This window comes from Podarcis gaigeae (assembly GCF_964106915.1).
Source record: "Podarcis gaigeae genome assembly, chromosome: 8".
Taxonomy (NCBI): Eukaryota; Metazoa; Chordata; class Lepidosauria; order Squamata; family Lacertidae; genus Podarcis; species Podarcis gaigeae.
Window position 1 is genome coordinate 1,769,131 of NC_139684.1, and position 19,601 is coordinate 1,788,731.

The 19,601-nt window shown below is 46.5% G+C and overlaps 1 protein-coding gene and 1 long non-coding RNA gene across 2 annotated transcripts; one reads left to right on the forward strand and one right to left on the reverse strand.

Annotated features, from left to right (window-relative positions):
• The first annotated feature begins 42 nt into the window (after positions 1-42).
• LOC310851262 lies at positions 43-11,287 on the forward strand. Its single transcript, XR_014567668.1, has 2 exons — positions 43-4,360; positions 4,700-11,287. It is a non-coding gene; the product is annotated as an uncharacterized lncRNA (long non-coding RNA).
• LOC310851150 (S-adenosylmethionine synthase) lies at positions 9,154-18,132 on the reverse strand. The gene is made up of 9 exons (XM_083753347.1): positions 17,866-18,132; positions 14,415-14,492; positions 14,182-14,304; positions 13,972-14,084; positions 13,718-13,861; positions 13,337-13,555; positions 12,738-12,920; positions 11,847-11,980; positions 9,154-10,636 (listed from the first exon to the last, which is right to left on the reverse strand). Exons 1-9 carry the CDS (start codon positions 17,945-17,947, stop codon positions 10,534-10,536), a joined length of 1,179 nt encoding a protein of 392 aa, XP_083609473.1. The 5' UTR covers positions 17,948-18,132; the 3' UTR covers positions 9,154-10,533.
• Between the last annotated feature and the right edge of the window lie 1,469 nt (positions 18,133-19,601).

Here is a 19,601-nt window from a genome sequence, read left to right on the forward strand (position 1 = left end):
TTCCCTGACCGCCTGCTCTTCGCGAAGGGGGAGGGACCCCGGGGCCATCTAGTCCAACCCCCTGCGAGGCAGGAAACGTTTGCTCCACGTGGGGCTCGAACCCACAACCAGGAGATTAAGAGTCTCACGCTCCACAGACTGGGCTGCCCCCGTTTTTTGTTTTTGATTTTCAGTTACAAATAAATTTGAGATAAAAAAGGAGAACAGTAAAGATTATACCAATAATAACAACATTTGTCCATTTATTCCTGCTCTGCATTGTCTCGTTTCTTAACCAATTACTGAGTCACAAGAGAACTGTTGTTCTATGACTTCTAAGCTTAGGAGTATTTGGTGAGTTACTTTGTCCAAAAAATTTGAGAGTTTGTGTACAGTGTCCACTGGGTCACCTTTATACACATGTTGACACTCTTAAAAAGCTCTAGTTAACAAGACATAGTAAACTCTTACAGAAGTTATACTAGTTTTTCTTCTATATGCTTGGTAGTTCTATCTTTAACAATACTTTACACCAGTTTTCTTGGAACAGACATTAAATTAACCAACCTGTAATTTCCAGCAAAAAGCCCCTGGATTGCTTTTTTAAAATGGTGTTCCCTTGACTGCTTTCCAGTCCTCAGATATGGAGGCTGTTCTTAGCAACAGGTTAAATATTTTTGTTAGAAGATCAGCAATTGCACATTTTTGTTATTTAAGAATTCTTGGGGGCTTGCCATCCAGATCTAGTGATCTGTTAGTTCTTATTTAAGAAGGCCCATTACTTTGATTTGTCTAATTTTGTGTTTTTGTTTTCCTCACTGGATGAAACTACCTGAGCTCCTAGTGCTTTGTATGTTAGTACCAACACCCTGTACATGGGCCAGCAGCAGATTGGCAGGCAGTGCAAATCCTGAAAGCATGGTTAATATCCTGGCGGGAGGGAGTGGGTGGCACTGTGGTCTAAACCACTGAGCCTCTTGGGCTTGCCGATCGGAAGGTTGGTTTGAATCCATGCAATGGGGTGAGTTCCCATTGCTCTGTCCCAGCTGCTGCCAACCTAGCAGTTCGAAGGTACGCCCAAAAGTGCAAGTAGATAAATGGGTACCGCTGCAGCGGGAAGGTAAACGGCATTTCCATGCACTCTGGTTTCTGTCACAGTATCCCATTGTGCCAGAAGCGGTTTAGTCATGCTGGTCACAACTCAGAAAGCTGTATGTGGACTGGACCTAACCGTCTAGGGGTCATTTACCTTTACCTTACCTTATATCCTGGCTGAAGCCTCCTGCCCAACCTCAAAGAGTAGCCCCATATAGAATGCATTACTGTACAGTAATCCAATCCAATGCATGGACAGTTGTGTCCAAACTATCCCAATCCAGGAATGGCTCCAACTATCTTACCAGCCTAACCCATCATAGCAGTCTGAAGTGGTATAGCCCACCCAACACTTCGGTCCCATCACCTCATTTACAGAACAGGCATCCAAAGGGTATTCTGCAGAGGTGTGTCTGTCATGTCAACATCATTTAGGAATATACCTGTGTCTATGATTTTATGGGCAAAGGAACAATAGAGATTTTGGGGGTAGGGAAATGGTAGATGGAATCAGCCAAGGAGAGGCAGAGCCAACTTAGTTTTGTGCCCCTGCTCCTTGCTGCTGAAGAGTGCATCAGGCCCATCTCCTCCAGCATGCCATCCCCACAGGGGCCCACAAGCAGGACCTGAGTGCAACAGTGCTCCCCCAGACTGAGGTTCTTTGGGCTGTGTCCCATTTGCCCAAACAGACCAGAAACCACTGTGCAGAAATATTATGAAGTTGTTTTGCTGATCTCTGGAAACTGGAATTGCTTTGTATGTAAAGTAGGAGGTTAGGCAACAGAGAGCAGTTGTCTTGTTTTTGTTTAGTAGTTTAAAATGACATGGCTCTAGATAATGGCTGCTGCAATAACCCCTTTTTGACTTCCTGCTTTTATCAGCTTTGAAAGCTCTGTAATTTGTCAGATTGATAGGTGGTAACCCTAATGCTGCACATGTAAAGGAAAGTGATGCAAGCACCAGCCTCCTAAAGTTGAAGTCTGCTATCCATTCTGTAGTCTCACAAATCTGCACAATGTATTCCTTCGACATTTCTTCTGCAATGTTTACTATTTTGCATTATTTATTTTGATTTTGCTAGTTATGGGAAATGCAAGGACATAAACAAATTTAAAACCTTCTCTGTGGCTTCAGAGATTTCAGCAGACATGACCCATATTTTCAAGCAATTTTCACAGCTATGAGGTCTAGAAACTTGTTTATTAAAAACAGAAAGCTGAGACTCAGGAATCTGAACTCTATACCTATTATATTCTGCTCTTGTGAAACCTTTGTATGTACACAGGGCCTCTCCAGACTGAGGTCTTTGTTGGGGGGGGGGTGACTTGATCATGGATGGAGGACTTGACCTGGCATGTGTAACAGACTTGGTTGGATGAAGTAGATGGGCCTATCTTGCCACTGCTTGTCTGCCAGCCTTCTCTTACGCACAGCAACCCATCATATGGGTGGGGGAGGGGTTTGCAGTGATTTTTAGGAAGTCATTAGCTTGCACCAGGCATCCTATTGGGAAGACCCAATTTTCTGAGTGCAAGTTCTAGAAGCTGGGCAATAGGGGCATTACAGGATTCTATTTGGTGTATCAACCTCCCTGCTGCACCAAGCATTCCCTGGCCGAGCTGCTTCAGGTCATGGTGGATGTTTTCCTAGAGATACCTAGTTTGGTTGTTCTAGGGGATTTTAACATCCACACCAACACAACCTTACAAAGGGCCGCTCAGGACTTCGTGGAAAACATGACCTCCATGGGGCTGTCCCTGAATAAGTTTGGCCCAACTCATAGGCGCAGACATGCCTTAGACCTGGTGTTCACCTCTATGGATGAGGGTGATCTGACACTAAGTAAAAGCAAAACAAACGAAGTGCCATGGTTGGATCACTTCCTGGTGCAACTGGACTTCTCCACAACCCTTCCCCTCTGGGACGGAGGTGGAACTGATTTGGATGGTCCACCCCTGCCACTTAATGGATCCAAATGGTTTCCAGAGAATGATAGATGTTTTATCCCATGTTGATGGCCTTTCAGCTGATTCCCTGGTGGCCCGCTGGAATGTGGAGTTAACCAGGGCTATCGACTGTCTGGCTCCAAAGTGCCCTTTCTGATTGCATGGCGCCTGGACAGCCCCGTGGTTTTCCCCAGAGCAGAGGGCAATGAAACAATCGCTGAGATGGCTAAAGAGCAAGTGGTGGAAAACTCATTCTGAATCGGACTGGACACGTCGAGCCTACCAAGTGGTGATAGCAATGGCGAAGAGGACCTTCTTCACCGCCTCTATGGCATCTGCAGAAAACAGCAGCAGGAGACTCTTTTAGGTGCTTTGCAATCTAACAGAACCACCTTCATCATTGGGGCCTGGTAAGGCCCCCAGGATCTCCTGCAATGATTTTGCAAAGTTTTTTTAACATCTATATGGAGCCGCTGGGAGAGATCATCAGTGGGCTTGGGCTGGATGTTCATTAGTATGCGGATGATACCCAGCTCTACCTCTCCTTTAAATCAGAACCAGTAAAGGTAGGGAATGTCCTGTGTGAGTGCCTGGAGATGGTTGGAAGTTGGATGGCAGCTAACAGATTGAGGTAGAATCCTGACAAGACAGAAATACTGTTTCTGGGATACAGGGGGCAGGCAGGTGTGGAGGACTCCCTGGTGCTGAATAGGGTAACTGTGCTCCTGAAGGATCAAGTGTGTGGCCTGGGAGTCATTTTAGACTCCCAGCTGTCCATGGAGGCACAGATCAATTCTGTGTCCAGGGCAGCTGTCTACCAGCTCCACCCCCATCATTCAGCCTGGACACTGAGGCCCAGCTCCAAGGGCCTTCTGGTGGTTCCCTCAATGCAAGAAGTGAGGTTGCAGGGAACCAGGCAGAGGGCCTTCTCGATAGTGGCACCCGCCTTGTGGAATGCCCTCCCATCAGGTGTCAAGGAAATAAACAACTCACTTTTAGAAGACATCTGAAGGCTGACGTATAAGGGTAAAAATATATTTTTTAATTGTTGTTGGCATATTAATAAGGCATTGGTGATAATTTATTCTGCTGTATTAGTTCTGTGACACTTTCCCGATACTACATTATTGCTGTCTGGACAAGCTGTAGTGCAAAATACATGGGGGGGGGGTACGGACAACCCAGAACATTTGTGGTATTGTGGGTTTTTTGTGGAATTTCAGCTGGAAGTTTTCAGCCCCTTCTCTGACCCCCCTGTGGGTGGGGCTGCCCACCAGATCTCAGGTTTAGGAAATCATTGTCAGTCTCAGCGCTTCGCTTCTCCTGTGGTGTCCCTAAAGGTAAAGGCCAGTCTTGACAGACTCTGGGGTTGTGCGCCCATCTCACTTAAGAGGCCAGGGGCCAGCGCTGTCCGGAGACACTTCCAGGTCACGTGGCCAGCGTGACATCGCTGCTCTGGCGAGCCAGAGCCGCACACGGAAACGCCGTTTACCTTCCCGCTGGTAAGCGGTCCCTATTTATCTACTTGCACCCGGAGGTGCTTTCGAACTGCTAGGTTGGCAGGCGCTGGGACCAAGCAGCGGGAGCGCACCCCGCCACAGGGATTCGAACCGCCGACCTTTCGAACGGCAAGTCCTAGGTGCTGAGGCTTTAACCCACAGCGCCACCTGCGTCCCCAGTCAGGCTCAAATCTTTTTGTACACTTATTCCTTTAAGCACCAGGGGGCAGTGCAGTGTCCAGCAATATGCATTGCCTCTTTGACATGACCCAGTGCTCACCTGTGAACTACTTTCAGTGGGCAGAACAAGATTAGTGTTTTACAAGAGCACTCAGGCAGTAATACCTTGGGGAAAGGGGACAAAATACTTAGGGTGAGACGCTATGCCTGCCTGTTCCATTCAGTGCCTCTTCCAAAGGAGTGTATAGTCTTAGCAGGTTCACTGATTTTGCTGCTCCTTTTAGCAACCCGTTTCATCGCTTGAATTTTTGTTTAAATGGCAGGATATTAATCCACAAGTAAATAATAAAGACTGCAAATCTATGCAGACTTAACTAAAAAAATAACCTCCACTAAATGCAATAAGGTGTTCTTGCTAAATGTGGTTCAGATCAAGCTGCAAAAACAATCCGCTGGCAACTTTCCCAAAGGAAGCTGAAGGGCTGCGCTGGGAAACCTTTGTCCTGGCACATGTTGTTGGATCACAGCTCCTGGCAATCCTTCCTGCTGGCCGCTGGACCCCAACATGTGGATGGCCACCAAGTGTGGAAGGAGAGAAATGTGGGAACTAAAGTAGCATATCAAAGTGGATGGGTTTGTTTTTTTACCTGGAAAGTGCTAGGCCTCGTTTTTTCATCTACACCAGTTCCTAGTTTCCAGGGTCAATTCAAGATGCTGGTGTTAGCCCTGAATGACCTGGGACTCCCGTCCATTCGTTTCCACATCTGAAACACTACCCAACACCATGAAGAATGGTGGGCAGCCACAAGGAGCAGGTTTATTGCTTGAGTGGCACCCACTCTATGGAATGACTTGCCAGTGGAGATCCTTTAGGCAACAAATACTCTGGAACTGAACCTTTCTTCTGGTGTTTTAAAAAATGCTGTTGCCAGAAGCTCTTTATACAGACAAGCAAGCAAAACTCTGTTTCCTTCACTTAAAATCAGTGGAAGAGGCCTTGTCCAGTGATCTACCTTTTGTGAATGAGAGCAACTGAGCTGATCAAGACTGCCTCTTCAGATGTATGGAATTCCCTATCTGGAGAGATTTGCCAAGCAACAGTGGTCTCTATAATATCACATGTAGAACTTATCTGCTGCTTTTGTGTGTTTAAGGTGTTTCATATCGATTAGCTTATAATCCTTATAAGCAACCCTGTAAGGTAGGCCAGTCACATTACCTCTATATAGCAGATGAGAGGCTAAGGCTACAGGGTCTTTCCTACGACTACCAAGTGACTTCAGAGCAGAGGGGACTTAACACTCTGACACAGCTACAGGTCAAGACAGTCAGATTTTTAATGCATTTCCCAGCTACTGATAAGCGTCATTCAGTTTTTAACATGCAGGTGCCTGTATTGTTGTTTTCACCAAGTGTATCCCATGCTCTCTTCCAGCGTGGTCAAGGCGGTGCTTTTTCATAGCAAGTTGGATTTTAAAAGGGAGGCTCAGCACTTAAAACAGCTCTATATTATCAAGAGGATCTTGGCTGTGGAGACTTGCTTATGATTGCTCACTGTGAAGTCCTATTTAGCAAAGTCTGAGTTTCCAGCAACGTTGAGTTTCCTATTTTATTGCTCCCTGATGAGAATAGCTGCGATAACAGCAATAAATTGCTGCTTAATTTTGTTGCTTGGGGCAAGGTGTAATCTTACAGATTCCCTTTCATTATTATTTTTTCTTAATTGAAGAATAAGAGCCATTTTGCTATAAAAGGGGAAAAGGGGGTGCTGAGGAAAGGAAACCTGTTAAGGGGCAAATTATAACTAATCCCCTAGTCACTGGAACGGAAAATATTAAAATGACTTGCAAGGAATAATCTGTCAGTAAAAGACACTAGTCCTAAAACTGAGAAGTTTGCGTTTCTGCATTAAACAGCCTAGAACTGCAACTGCATTTTGTTTCACTAAAATGCTGCAAATGAGGTCTGAAAAACAGAATAAATTTAATGCAATGAATACTTTAATGCACTGAAGTGTGTGAATGAATAATGGACATTCTATTTTAAAGGCTAACTACAAAATTAGTCTACAATGAAGCTTATTCTCAGAACTACAGCTTCAGGCTACAATCCACCAGAAGGAAGGAGAGTACTCAGCCCAGGTTTGTATCGAGCCCATGATACAGAACTGTATTTAGATTACTCATTAGTTCACATTCCAGTAGCTTAGAACCAGGAGAGATCTATTTACAGGCCAGGCAAAGCGGAAATACTTCAATGGCCTTTCCTTAAACAGTATTTCTGCATGTTCCTGCACTTACACTAAAATCTCACCACAGCCACAAAGCTGCTGTTCAGACTGGCAGCTGCCACCAAGGCCTAGAAAGGATCTCATGGGCCTGCCTGACACACTTTAGAACCAGAGCTGTGGGGAAAGCAGCTTAAAGGCTTTAGCTGAGGAAGCAGTTTACACAGGCAGTAGGTCAGGGACTGGGCTCCACCGACAATGTGTGACAGGCTCCCACAACAATGAGCCTTTTTAAAAACAGCGCACTGGTTGCCTGTTTGCTTCTAGGCCCAATTCAAGAGGCTCATATCCATATAGTTGAGGTAGCAGTCATGGCTTGCAGCTAATAGCTTTATTCTCCACGATGCCTTCCTGGAACTAGGCATTACCCCCCACCCTTGATGTCACACTGGCCTTTTTGCAAATATACTAGAAGCCCTGTTCAGATACCATGTCTCTTTCCCTACAAGCCCTCACAGATGTTAGTAATAGCAGCATTCTAGCAAGTTTGATTATCTTGAGCAGCACAGGGAACGGCAGACTGGAGGAAAGGCTTCTCCAAAATGACAGAAATCCCTCCCCACAAAGGTGCATCTAATGATTATTGTATAGCATCTGACATATGCCGAAAATGCACTTCTTCAGGACCTTCAACACCAAATACATATTTCAGGACCTATACTACTGTTCTGATGGCAAATAGTTTTGAACAGTGGGCCTTGGGCCACATTACTGTCATAGATGCTCCCTAGTGACTTTGCTGACTCTGCTTTGTCCAAAATTAGCCTTTTACCAGCTCCCATCATCCCCAACAGACATATGCTGCTCATCCTGAAGCTTCCTACTGGAATGTTTTATACTAAAAATGTTCCACTTGTGCCTGGAGGGGACCCCTAGATCTAAGATGACAGGAAGGTGGGGCTGAATGATGCCTTACAGCAACAAAGGAGACACAGCAGGCAACTGTTCCTGCTCAAATCTGAACCTGCCTGCAGAGGTAGAAGCCCATTAACTGCTGACAAAAGAAATGAATAGAGCAGGACAGCAACAGCCAGGGATCTCAACCATATTCCTGCAATGCAGAACACTGGCAAAGATCTACATGTGCTCTCCAGTCAGTTACAGAACCAGTGGACTTGGGCAGTGAGCTGAATATTCAACCCAAATGCACAACAGAATGTTCACCCTTATTGCACCAGGTTTGCAGGAGGGAATAAGCTGTACAATGCAATAAAACTTGAATCAGAGAAAGTTTCTGGCTATCTGGAGAGTAGCATCAGTGAGCTCAATAAAGTAGCAGCTAGACAGCACACCCCACCATATGCAGGATGGTGCCATACTCAGCAAATCAACCTGCTCTAAAAATATGAATGGAATAGAAACATTTCAAACACTCAAAATAGGCCAGTGAAGTGGGTGGTATCTGAGAAGTTGGTTAGTACCTGCAACATCAAGTGGTCTGTTCATACACCCTTTTTTCTTCTCACCTTCATTACTTTCTCTGTAAGTGATACCTTGGGTTACATATGCTTCAGGTTACAGACTCCGCTAACCCAGAAATAGTACCTCGAGTTAAGAACTTTGCTTCAGAATGAGAACAGAAATCGCACAGTGGCGTTGTGGCGGCAGCAGGAGGCCCCATTAGGTGAAGTGGTGCTTCAGGTTAAGAACGGACCTCTGGAACGAATTAAGTACGTAACCCAGAGGCACCACTGTAGTTTGCTGCCACAATGGTGGTGGTGCTACCGGCAGCATATGAAGCTAGTTCCTTCCCCTTACAGCTCCAAGTGATCTATGTCCATAACTACTTGTCCATACTTTATACTACTTTACATATACTACTTTATATGTTTGCTGCTTGCACAGCTGTTTTAAGCTGCCACATGTATAACCAATTTTGCACAAGTTGACAACAGGACAGTGTGCATTCAGTGTGCAGATTCAGTGAAGTATTAAAATAATCCCAACACAGGTAGCGAAGTAAATGCATTGGCATCAAGCTCCAACTCAGGCATGACTTCATAAAGAATGGTGTGCATTCCAGGAACTTCTAAAATGCAAGTAACTTCATCCTGCTCAATTTTTGTTTCCCCTCTTCTGTATACAATGCAAGTTATAGCAAGAGCCTCTTATTCCTGATTTAGTACACCTCCAACCTTGACATTCAAACCAGAGACACACGACACAGTAAGATAGAACCTAGCACTTTATTAAGAACTTTAAAATCAACTTGGAATTGAACCAGACATACGTAATAAACGCCCAGAAAAAAATTGGAACGCAAAAGGCACTTCCTGCTTAGGACACTTGCCATGGAATGGGCAGGTAAACAAGCTGGTTTCTCTGTACAACACCAGCCAAGTCAGCTTCTCCCAAGGCCAGTTATCCTGAGCACTGCCCTCCCCTGTTTTACACAAGCCAGACCCCCTGCAGGTTGTGACCCAAGGCTTTTCTGTAGGACACCTTGGCCTATCAGGGAATGCTGGGTACTGTCAAGGAATTTATGGTGTCAAAATAAAGTTAAAAAGCTGCCATTTGAGACCAGGGCTTCTCTGTACTCACACCCTATCCCAAACACAATAAATAAGCAAGTATAAAAAAATTTCAAGTATGTAGGGTTTTCCCCCACGTCCTTTCCAAATGCACTTACACTCTGAAGGGAACTGGCTTCTCTGTAGCTACGCCAGTACTTCAGAATGCAGTTTGGACCTGGCTTTGAAAATAAACCCTGGGAGTTTTGTGCAACATGAAATTCTTGGCTCTTCTAAAGAAAAAAATTCCAGGTGCCAAAAGTATGCAGCCTACAGACCTCAGGCACAACCCTGTGACTTCTCTGCAGTACATCACAAGGCTGGCCAAGGGCCCGCTTAATAAAAGATGGTGAGGTTTGGCTAGTGCTAAAACTGCGCATAGGATTTTTTTTTAAAAAAAACCTTTATTACGTACATCCCCCAAGAAGATAAGAACAGAAAATGATTAAGGTATGGTGCTGACTGATTTTAAGAGAATAATACCATGAGTTGTGGGACCAAAATTGCCTCAATTAAAAAACCACACAAGACTCGAGTTCCAAAATGGAACTTGTGGAGCATGCAGGGCCATCTGCTAAGGCGGCGATGACTCACTCACAAGAGATCGGGGGGGGGGGGGGGCGTCCAATCATTGCACCATCCTGCTCTAGATATCTGGACAGAGACTATGTGAAACCACGCAGTGCACATTAGAAGAGAGGCATCTTGCTCATTGTTGAAAGGAAATTCTCGTTAGCCTTTGGGCAACACAAAGGATTAGACTGAAGCACTGTTTTGACTACAGCCTGTTCTTCTGTTTTACATATAGTGCCTATGCTCAACTGGCTCTACACATACGTCAAGCACACCAGGAAGAGGAGAAAGCACAGTGCAATTGCGGTCCCCGGAGGACTAATATTCATGGCAATGGACAGAATGTGCCAAATTAAGAGCAGAGGACAGGACCAGTTTAGGGAATGGGGCTCTTTCCCACAGAAAAGCCTGGAGGTTTCTCTGTAATGCACACCAACAGGTCTGGGGAAAGAAGCCCAACATATTCAGTATTTAAGCTTTTTGGGCACTTCCCATGGGAAGTTGTCCCTACCAAAGTGGCCATAGGCTGCAGTCTTCTGATAAATAGGCCTCTTCAGATCCAGATCCCTGGAATATACAAGTCCGTAACTCAATACAAGGCATTTATCAAGCAAAGCAAAAACCAGCTACACTGAAGGGGCCACTTGATGTTCAATGCTGTAGTCCCAAGACATGGACCAACGGCTACTTTGTACACAGGAAGTAGATGGGACTCATTTGCTCCCAATTCTGGGTGCCAATGCAAATACATCCCAAGGAAACTAAGCCCCTGGGCTCAACTGACATTACAGAATACTTACCCTCCATTATGAGTGGCTACATCCAACTGTAGATCACCACAAGTTTCTCCACTGGGAATGGTACTCCCTATCTGAATAATCAGCTCATATTACAACCAAACCTGCCTACTTCCAGCTTGGAGCTTTTAGAAGCAGTTAGTCAGTGTAGGCAGCAGCACCACTCAGAACACCCATGTTTGCAGAGCTAAGCACCCACAACTTCACACTTTGATTCCAGGACAGTACAACATAACTGGCCTTGGGTGTCAGTGGTTGGGCCAAAATACCCAGAAGATTTCTGGAAAATGAGCTTTAATACTCAAAAGCACATGACTGAAGTACCCAAGAGGAGTCTGTAATAACTCACAGAAATCCTCATATCCCTGCACTATCCATACTTTCCAAATCAGTGCAAGAGCCACAAGGGATGTGCCAATTTGCAAGGGTGGATTTAATATTACTGTATCTATACACCACTTGCTGCATTAAAAGAGAATAGCTTTTCAGTCTTGGGTATGTATGCCAATGGTGCAACTCCAAACTGGCTGGGGATCATGGCCAGACAGCAACAAGCTACTTTGTTATCAGCCACCTTTGCCCGAAAATGTGCTATTCTAAGATATTTCTCATTTTCTGTGCCTTCCCCTGGCATGTCACATCATAAACTCTAATTTGCCTTACTATACAGTGACAAAGAGGCACAGACTAGCACACCATTCTGCTTTAACTACTACATATTAAAGAGCAAGCACTACTTTGTTTTATCTCTAGAAAAATGAACCACCCCAAAGCTCCTCTACAGCGGTGCTGGGGAACTGTCTCCACCACTCCCCAGGAGACTAGGTGTTTTGACAAGTGTCTATGGTAGGAGATTGTGCAACATCATGTACATTTAGGGGAGACTGCCAAATGGTAATGCCTTGTTTATGCCTAGTCCCATCCTTATTACCTCTTTTTTATCTGTCTGAATATTACGTGCATGCACCACCATGTTTTACCTGACAATAACCCCTGGGCGGAGGTCAAAGTTCTTCTTCACAATGTCTAGCAGCTCATGCTCAGTCTTTTGGGAGGTGCCGTAATGAAAAATGGAGACTGACAGTGGGTGGGCCACTCCAATGGCATAGGAGACCTAAGAGCAAAGTTAATATAAACCAAAAGCATTAAAATGTGTGGTTTCGGCTACTTTGTAGGGTATCCCATTTCTCTTCTCCCTCTTCGCACACCATTATTTCAATATTTCCCTCTCAACTTTCCTTTCAACCCACACTCCCTGCCTGGCCAGTTGTTTTTACTACTAATCCTTACGTTGTACCTCCATAATGAATTCTGAATGCTTATTTCATCCAACTTACCTTCCCTAAAAGACACGTAACAGCACATCCACACATCAAGTTGGCCAATACTGTATGGCACCCAAGTAACTCTTGCCAGAACAGGAGTTGGAAATGTGGCATCCTCCAAATGCTGCTGGGATGCCCATGAGCCCCAGCAACCATGGCCAATGGTCAAGGATGATGGGAGCTGTAGTCTAAGAAACCTGGCAAGGATTGCAATGGCCACTGCAAGGCAGCATTTGAGATTTACTGTGGCATTGATTACAGGTGCAAGAATCATGGGGCTGCTGGATGTGTTAATACAAGGACTGCATTTTTCAGAAGCAGCTGTTATACAGCTGAGCATTACCAGACCTGATTTACATCTCTGCTGCATTGCAGCTGCCTAAAAAGCATGGAAGTGCCAACTGTACACACTTCCCAGCTTCTAATTGTGCAACTATACTATCAAAGTAACATCTTAAACCCCAAATACTCATTTGAAGAAAACACTAATGTTGCAAATCTTGGGAAAATGCATCTCGTTGCCCAGAAACAACAGACTGAACATACCTGAACAAGCACTCTCCGACAGAGACCAGACTTCACAAGGGATTTTGCAACCCAGCGAGCAGCGTAAGATGCTGAACGGTCAACTTTTGTGTAGTCTTTACCAGAGAAAGCACCACCTCCATGAGCTCCCCAGCCACCATAGGTATCAACAATGATCTTCCGACCAGTCAAGCCAGCATCTCCCTGAAATTGGCAATTTTTTTCATTATTTATTTGCCAACCTTCCTGCAGAGTCCATCTCATCTGACTGGACACAACACCACCTGTCTATAAGACTGGAATGAGGAACCCGTAGCTCTCCAGATTGTGAACTTGCATCAGCCCCCAGCCAAGGTGATGGGGGAGGAGGTTTTAGTCCAATAACATGTGGCAGTTCAGAGGCTCTCCACCCCTAGTCTATAACAAGGCAAAGCTACCAGAAGGAGAACTGTGCTGTGTTTCTAGACACTAGAACTCTAGATGGCATATGGAGCAAAGGCATTTGATTTGTCACAAAAGCATAATGCTTCTGAACTGTAACACTGTAGCTGAGATCTTCCAGTAAGGTACCATCAATTGTACAGATTAGGCAAGGGACAAGAATCCAACCTTCATCATACCTGGGGGCCACCAATTACAAAACGGCCACTAGGCTGCAGGTGGTAGACAGTATCATCATCCAGGTATTTTGCAGGTACAACAGTTCTGACCACTTTCTCTTTCAGGGCATCCCTCATCTCATCCAGCCCAATTTTATCATCATGTTGAACAGAAATAACAATTGTATGGACTCTAATAGGGATGACTGCACCACGGTCTTGTCTGTACTGTACAGTCACCTAAAAGGGAATAAAGGAAAACATAATTTTTGCATTATTTCATGTCCAAGTTCTTCATACACTTTGATTGTAGTTTAAAAGGCCTTAATAGAAGATTGAATATGGTTTCCATTTTCAAGACCTTTCAATGTTAAGACAATGCAAGTTAAAGACAACATTTACCTGAGTTTTAGAATCTGGTCGTAGCCAGGGCAAGGTATGGTTACGACGAAGCTCTGCCAGTTTGGCGTTCAGCTGGTGTGCAAGGAGAAGAGTCAGGGGCATGCACTCTTCCGTCTCATCCGTAGCATAGCCAAACATCAAGCCCTATTTTTGTAACCAAACCAAGATATGAATTTCAGCTTCCTAAGGTGAAGTTTTAAGAATGTACACCACAAAGAAATTTTGAGTAATCCGCAGCCTCTTATAACACTGACCTGATCCCCAGCACCAATGTCTTCTTCCTTTCTGTCAAGATGAACTCCCTGAGCAATATCAGGGGACTGCTGCTCCAGGGCAACCAATACATTGCATGTCTTGTAGTCAAAACCTAGGACACATACATAATGCTTGTAAGTCCCAATCTTATTAACAGTCAACATTTCTATTCAAAATTAAAACGGCCAGAAGCAATCCAATCTGCTTACCTTTTGAGGAATCATCATAGCCAATGTGCTTTATTGTTTCACGAACAATTTTCTGATAGTCAACTGCAGCTCTAGACGTGATCTCCCCAGCCAGAAGGATCATTCCTGTCTTTGCAGCAGTTTCTGCAAAATACAGAACCAGAACTGTCAACTCAAAGTACAGAGGAGTTGCAGTTCTTTGACCACACTCCCAATAGATTCCATTTCTTCCCATAATGGTCAAGGGAACTTACCACATGCTACTTTGGCATCCGGATCTTGTTTAAGATGTGCATCAAGGACAGCATCACTAATTTGGTCACAGATCTTATCTAAAATCAGAAACAGCTTCCATTACTTTTCAGACCTCAAGGTTGCCACTATTTCACATGTTAAAAAGTATTCAGCCAACACCCATGCAGGTTTGAGCCTTTTACCACTTTTTTCCTGGTATCATCAACCAATTAAAGAACAGCTGTTTGTGTCAATATGGAACTCCCTTTCCCAAGAAAGCTTGATCTGCTTGTTTTCTGGTAACAGACATGGATAGAGGACTTTATAGGAGACCTTGGTTTAGGAACAGCCACTGGTTCCTGCTGACCTGTTGCAACTGCTAGTTTTGACATTAATGACTTAATACCAACAATACAACAAAAAGACCCAGCATTCACAATTAATGGTTCAGCAGAAACCCTGGGAAGTAATTAGGCACCAATGAATGAAGTGGGGGAAATTATAATTAAGCAAAACTTGCCAATGCTTGATAGCACAAGTTCAAGCTTTCCTCATTCCCTCTAGACACACAAACAAAATTATCCTCAGAATTGCACAGGTGTCCCGCAGTTCTCAAGCTAGTTTTGGTTGACTAAACCTTGAAGCTCTCTGTATTTCCTACCCACTGGTTTCCACATGGAAACTGCACTGTTTGAGATGGAATTTTAATGCTGTGCATCCAAGCACAGTTTGCACCTTCAAGGTATACCGGTACATGTTACCTTTTATTCTGCTGCCCTTATATTTGCCCTTTACAAATAATGCCTCACACCTAACCATGCATCTTGGCATTAAGATTCAATCGCTCCAATACTGCATTGATGACTCTGAGTTTCTATAAGCAGAATGAAAGGACCTAGTTACAAAACACCCACTCAATTCTGTAGAACTTTACATAATCTAATCCTACAGTTTTACCTCAGAACCCAAATGCCTTGGTACTTGGACGTTTTGGCTTCTGAATGCAGCAAACCCGCAAGTGAGTGTTCCAGTTTGCGAACATTCTTTGGAACTCGAACATCCAAGTCAGCCAATCAGAAGCTGCACTTTGGTTTCCAAACGTTTTGGAAGTCAAACTTCTGGAACGGATTCCATTTAACTTCCAAGGTACGACTGTACTTGCCATTTTGAAATTGGAACTGCTTTCAACCAGCAAAGTCAACCCACACTGCAATGAAATTTATTATAGAGCACTGGAATGCCAAAATGCTTTACAACCCCTTATGTATGCTTCAGTGATCAACACAGCCTGACACATAGTCCTTAACAGCCATTCTTCAGATGTGATCTACCATTTCATTCAATGGTCAAGATTTAGCCATCTCATTACCTCTGAGGCACCAACGAGCCACAGATAAGGCTCCCCACCACCAACACTTCAGCTAGTGCTCTAGACCAGTGTTTCCCAACCTTGTGCCTCCAGATGTTTTTGGCCTACAACTCCCATCATCCCTAGCTAGCAAGACCAGTGGTCAGGGATGATGGGAGTTGTAGGCCAAAAACACCTGGAGGCACAAGGTTGGGAAACACTGCGACACATGAAGTCTTTATTTAAGAGAAATATTTAACAGAAATTCTAAGGCATACTTCAAAAGCCATCAATTTGTTTAATGTGTATAACTGGTTACTGCCAGAAGCATTGTCTGCACACAAGGCTGCAGGCTATAAATGCAGACTAGTGTCATCCTATATCTAATCAAGAGAGAACAAGATGGCAGTGAGGATAAATTACCACCAGCACAGGATTCCTAAATATGGCTAAGTCTGAGACAGAAGATACACAGCTGCACACACCACTAGTACTAAATGAACATTTTACAGTATTATAAAATAGACCTCCAGCTTGGAGTTCCACCTAAGCCAGAAACGAAGAAGCTCTAACAGCACAGATTTAGCAGTCGTGCCAAAGGTGGATGTTGTGCTTAAAGTGTTTATTCTATCAAGAGGTACTAAGTCGTCAATACAAATGCCTAATCTACATAAAGTTCAGTTGCATGGCATACTCATTTGACTAGTTTCACAGTATAAAGTTTCACAGCATAAAGAACTTGAACATAGTCAGAAAGCCCAAATCAGAATATTTTACAGAAATTTAAACACATAAAAATAGTGGGCAATTTCTAAACAAGAAACTAAAATAGCTCCCTAGGGGACTGAGTTACAGAGGGAACAAAGGTCTAGGAAGTATAAAGAACAGGCACTTAGAATTGTGGATTTCAAAGTCAGAAGATCAGATGTCATTCACTGTGTCTTGGAAAACAGAATAAAAGCACCAGCGATGCTTTTCTGCCCTGTTCTCTGCATACTACTCGGGCAAAAAGAAGCCAGATATCCAGCAGTCGTCCCCCCAACTGAAAACACTACAAGGTGCTATTCTTCAATGGAGCCACATGGGTTCAACCACCACATGGCAGAAACAGAGGTGCAACACCTCCCCCCTTTCCTGCAGCAAAGGAAATGGCCAAAGCTGAATTCCCCTGCATCAGAGTCCTTGTTCCCATGCAGCCTCCTGGCAAAGGCTATCTTTAGAATAGTACAAAAAAGCACATATGCCCAGCCACCAGGATCGGGGACAGCCTTCTCCAACTCCCGCCCTCCCTCTATGCATGCTGCAGGCTCTGCCCAGACATCATGGCGGAGAAGGACAATGAAAGCGCAAGTCTCCTCCTCCAGCGTCGTTGGGCATCCAGACCGTTTTGAGCCGACAACGAAGTCTTCCGCTCTGTGTAGTTTTGAATTGCTTTTTGACTCTGTGTAACGTAGACAGATACGTGATTGTGCGTACTTACATGAAAGCCCACCTGGTTCTGTATGTAAAAGACAGGCGCGTGGTCCTTGTCTCCCCCACGCCCGTTTTTACACGCGCGCGCTGCAGTTTTGGGCTTCCGTCTTCTTTCTTCCATTTCCACACACACAAAATCCCTTTTCTCAGGGGCTGCTCCCTTCCTACCACCCACCGTCCCTCCCAAGATCGCGCCATGCGGATACCACGTGGTCGCCTGCAATGCGGGGGCGCGTCCCCGAAACCGAGCGGGAGCGCGCGCTCCGAGCCCGCTTTCACCGTCTCCCTCCCATGCCGCCGTCGCGCACTTTCCCTTTGTTACCCTGCCCCCCGCCCCCGCAATCCAGGGGGCAGCGGGGAACCTCCCGCTCCTGTCCGGGGCGGCCGAGCGGAGCCTGGAAGCGGCACCCGAGACCCCAGCCCGCCCCCCCCCCGCGCGCCCTCGTGGCGCTTCCCCCTCCCTCAGCCGCCGAAACGGGCCTCCGAGAGCCGGACGCGAGCCAGCCAGGCAGCCGGAGGGCGCGCGCCACAGCACGGCAGCCAATCAGCGAGAGAGCGGCCGGCCGGCCGCGCGCGCGCCCCCGGCCCCGCAGCCGGGTTTTTCGCCCCCCGCGGGCGCGCGTGCCTCCTTCTGCCGCGAGGGCGCTCACCTGGGTGCCCCTCCCCCACCGACTCTGAGGTGAAGAGGAAGGTGCCCTCATCGATCCTGCTGTCGCGGAAACCGTTCATCATCGCGCCGGAGGAGAGTCGCTGAGGAGAACGAGGCTGAAGCGTGGTCGGAGCGCGCCGCGGAAGAGCCCACAAAGCAAGCGAGCGAGCGAGCGAACACCGGAGAAGCGCGAGTGAAGAAGCTCTGGCCCCTCGCCGGAATGGAGGAGCCGGCCCTCCGGCGCGGGCATTTATAGCGCCTGGCCCCGCCTCCTCCGGCGAAGCCCCGCCTCCTGCTCCTCTGCCCAGGGGAGGGGGCGCTGCCCTCTGGCTCCTCCTCCCTCAGGCGAAGCCCCTCTTCCCCGAATCTCCTCAGGGCGGCGCCGGGCGGCCGGCCTGCTTGGCGTTTCCCCTGCGCGCGAGGGCACGGGCTGTCGGGCTCCGAGGACGAGGCGAGGCCTGCAGCGCGAGGCGCCGGCCGGGCGGCCATGTTGGCTCCCTCCGCTCAGCCTCGAGGGCGGCGCAGGGCCCGGCAGCGGCTGAGCCTCCGCCACCCGGGCGCCATGCTCGCCGAGCGCATTGTCCCGAGGCCGAGCCGAGACGCGGCTCGTCGCTCCCAGTTTCGCTCGCCTCAGTTGCCCACTTACTCGCCCGCCCGCCCGCAAAACTGAGGGCGCTTCCTCCCCCCCCCCCCAGCCGGCATACTGGAGAGCGCGCCCCCAGGACAAACACATTTTCAAATAAATTCTGCATTCGATCCATACGTATAGAGCGCTTTCGTGTTTTTAGACGTAGGCTGAAAGGATGCCGTGGTATGAACGCGATGGGGCTCCAGAGTAAACGGGCATGGGAGCGAAGGCCTCCTTTCTCCGTAAAACTGATGCCCGAAGCAGTGAGATACCTTACAGTCCTTGGAGGGCGATATTTTAGAACCGAAGTCCTTCCAATACAGCATACCCTCCAACATTTCTCTGGTGAAAATAGGGACGTCCCATTCCATAAGGATAATATTACTATTTATACTCCACACATCTTACTGGATTGCCACCCACTCTGGGCAGCTTCCAACATATATAAAAACAATAAAGCACTAAACATTTTTTTTAAAAAAACCCTTCCCTTTACAGGGTTGCCTTCAGATGACTCGGGGGTCAGATAACTCCATACCCTCCCAACATTTCTCCAATGAAAATATGGACATTGCACGAAATTCTGAGGAGGCATAGGAGCCAACTCTGAGTGGAGGGGTCTTTGGCCTGCCTAATGAAAGATATGAGGGGGGTGGCCCCACCAAGTTGATGGACATTGCCACTGCCCTGAGAGGAGGGGCAACTCCCCTTCGTGGAGGGGGCATTCTTCCACCAAGGGCCACGTCAACGGGCGGGCAGGCGGCACAGCATGGTACCACTTGGCTGGGGGGGGGGGCTGTGGCGGCATCAGCGGCTTGCCCGCCCTGGGCACTGGCAACCTATGCTATGCTGCTGTATTGACCCCTTCACACCCAGAACCCATAGAAAACATTTATTGTACTCCTGAGCTAGCCAAACCTAGCAGATGCACAAGTCACTAGATCATGTTAATGCAGCAAGTAACCAAAGAAGAAGAAAACCCCACCCAAATCATGTTCTGATGCCAATTCTGAACCACAGATGATATTCCAGAAAAAAAATGGCCTGGTACACCAAATTCTGAGCAAACCAACAAAATTGAAAAGTCATTTCATGCATATCAGCTTCCA